Source organism: Ursus americanus, chromosome X (assembly GCF_024610735.1).
Source record: "Ursus americanus isolate L20-20 chromosome X, mUrsAme1.1.p, whole genome shotgun sequence".
Taxonomy (NCBI): Eukaryota; Metazoa; Chordata; class Mammalia; order Carnivora; family Ursidae; genus Ursus; species Ursus americanus.
In genome coordinates this window covers 35,233,773-35,235,610 of record NC_142164.1, presented here as the reverse complement: position 1 = coordinate 35,235,610, position 1,838 = coordinate 35,233,773, and the positions used below count along the sequence as shown (strand labels likewise).

Here is a 1,838-nt window from a genome sequence, read left to right as displayed (position 1 = left end):
GAAGTGCTGTTCTTGACAGCAGAACTGGTGAGCATGCCAGCTCTGATATTAAGTAGTTGTGTGACCTTGGGCAAACATCTTTACCTTTCTGAGTCTCTGTTTTCTCATTCATGAAATTATGAATTTGGCCTGGATAATCTCTAAGATCACTTTGGGTTGTAAAATTCTTTGATTCTCTGATAAGAAAGAGATACTTTAGAATCAAAGGCTTAGTTCGAGGGCAAATTTCCCCTATATCACAAGGAAAGGGATTGGGGAGAGAGATCTACTGTGACTTTTGTATTTGTCTTCTTAATTCCAAATCCTCTATGTGTCCCAAGGTAATTTATCACTTCTGAATGTGCAGAACATTGGTATTCTTCATAAGAAGAGGCGACATTGAATAGTGGACAACAGTTTTGGCATCTCTTCATTTCAGCTCTCAGTGTCCCCTTGTGACTGCTTCCTGGTAGCAGTTTTGGCTACTTGCTCATGAAACTATCTCTCTGATAACAGAGGAAACCCTACTGTCTGCCCATTGGTTTCCAGTACTGGCACGCAATTCTACTTAGTCTCACTTGATTCCAGAAGATACAATGGAGAAATACACAAGATCATCACCTACCTTGCAAGTAGAACATTCCTCCCTTCAGACAGAGAATCTGATTCTGCAGCCACAAATACAACATCTGGCTGAAGAGAGCCCTGACCTGAGGGGCCAAGTCATGCCTACCCTGGCTACCCCAATGATGTCTGTACCCCGCTCACTTGAACATCTGTCTCAGTTTCACCATGACCCTGCCAATCTCTCAAGATTTCTTGTACAGTTGACAACTTTCAAGTTCCCCAATCCTGCAGATGATGTCCAAGTCAAGTTCTTTTTTGACTACCTATCTCAACAGATGGAAATTTGTGGAGTCGTATCTGGGCCTGACCAGAGCACTCTGCTGAAACAATATGAGAACTTTGTTCTTGAGTGCCAGCAATCATTTGGTGGGCCTACAAAACAGGAAATAGACCCTCTGAACAAAGAGGTCAACTCCTTTTCTCAGCAGGAGGCTTCTACTTTCCAGCTCCTTGCTCAAAATCTGAGCTGTAAGGAAACCGATCAGAGTGATCACTTCCAAAGTCCTGACTCCATCCAGGATGAAGTGAGTGGTAGAGATATTGACAACCTTCCAGACCTGATCACTCAGTGTATTCAGCTGGACAAGAAACGTAGTGACAGGCCAGAGCTTCTACAGTCAGAGACCCATCTCCCAATGTTGGCTTCCATGATCCACCACCAAGCCTTTTCCAGCCCCACAGATCTGCCACCCAAGGAAGATCCTATACAGTTGCGAGGAAGCCAGCCACCACTCACCCCAGCCAAACGAGCCCGCCAGCAAGAAGCTCAGTTGTGCCTCTACTGCAGCCAGGCTGGTCACTTCACAAGAGATTGCCTTGCCAAACGTTCTCGAGCCCCAGCAAGGATAAATAACCCAACTCACCAGTAAGAGAGCAGGTCACTTTGTAAACTTATATCCCTCTCACCTCTGGCCTTAAAGATTTATGTCCTGCACTAATGTTTAAAATACAGATGAGGAACTGTGATACTGCTTCATAGACAGTCATGAACTCATGTGCTTCTGGGAATTTAAATAACCAGATCTTGTTCGTTTGGTGACCCATCACCAAACCAAAACCGACCCAACAATGATGAAAACAATTCACAGGCACTTTCTGCAATTGGAACCAATTCCCCAAGAGTACTGAAAGTCTGTAGGTGAAACTCTGGCCAGTCTGAGCCAATGAAAACAACCCTGGAAGCGCACTGGGAACCCCATTCCCTCCAATGGGTGAGATCTGGGTTGAGTTCA

At 45.0% G+C, this 1,838-nt stretch overlaps 1 protein-coding gene across 1 annotated transcript; it reads left to right on the top strand.

The window, feature by feature from the left end:
- The first annotated feature begins 575 nt into the window (after positions 1 to 575).
- On the top strand, positions 576 to 1,475 carry RTL4 (retrotransposon Gag like 4). The gene has a single exon (XM_045789223.2). The coding sequence runs from the start codon at positions 576 to 578 to the stop codon at positions 1,473 to 1,475; it is 900 nt and encodes a 299-aa protein (XP_045645179.1).
- Positions 1,476 to 1,838: the final 363 nt, after the last annotated feature.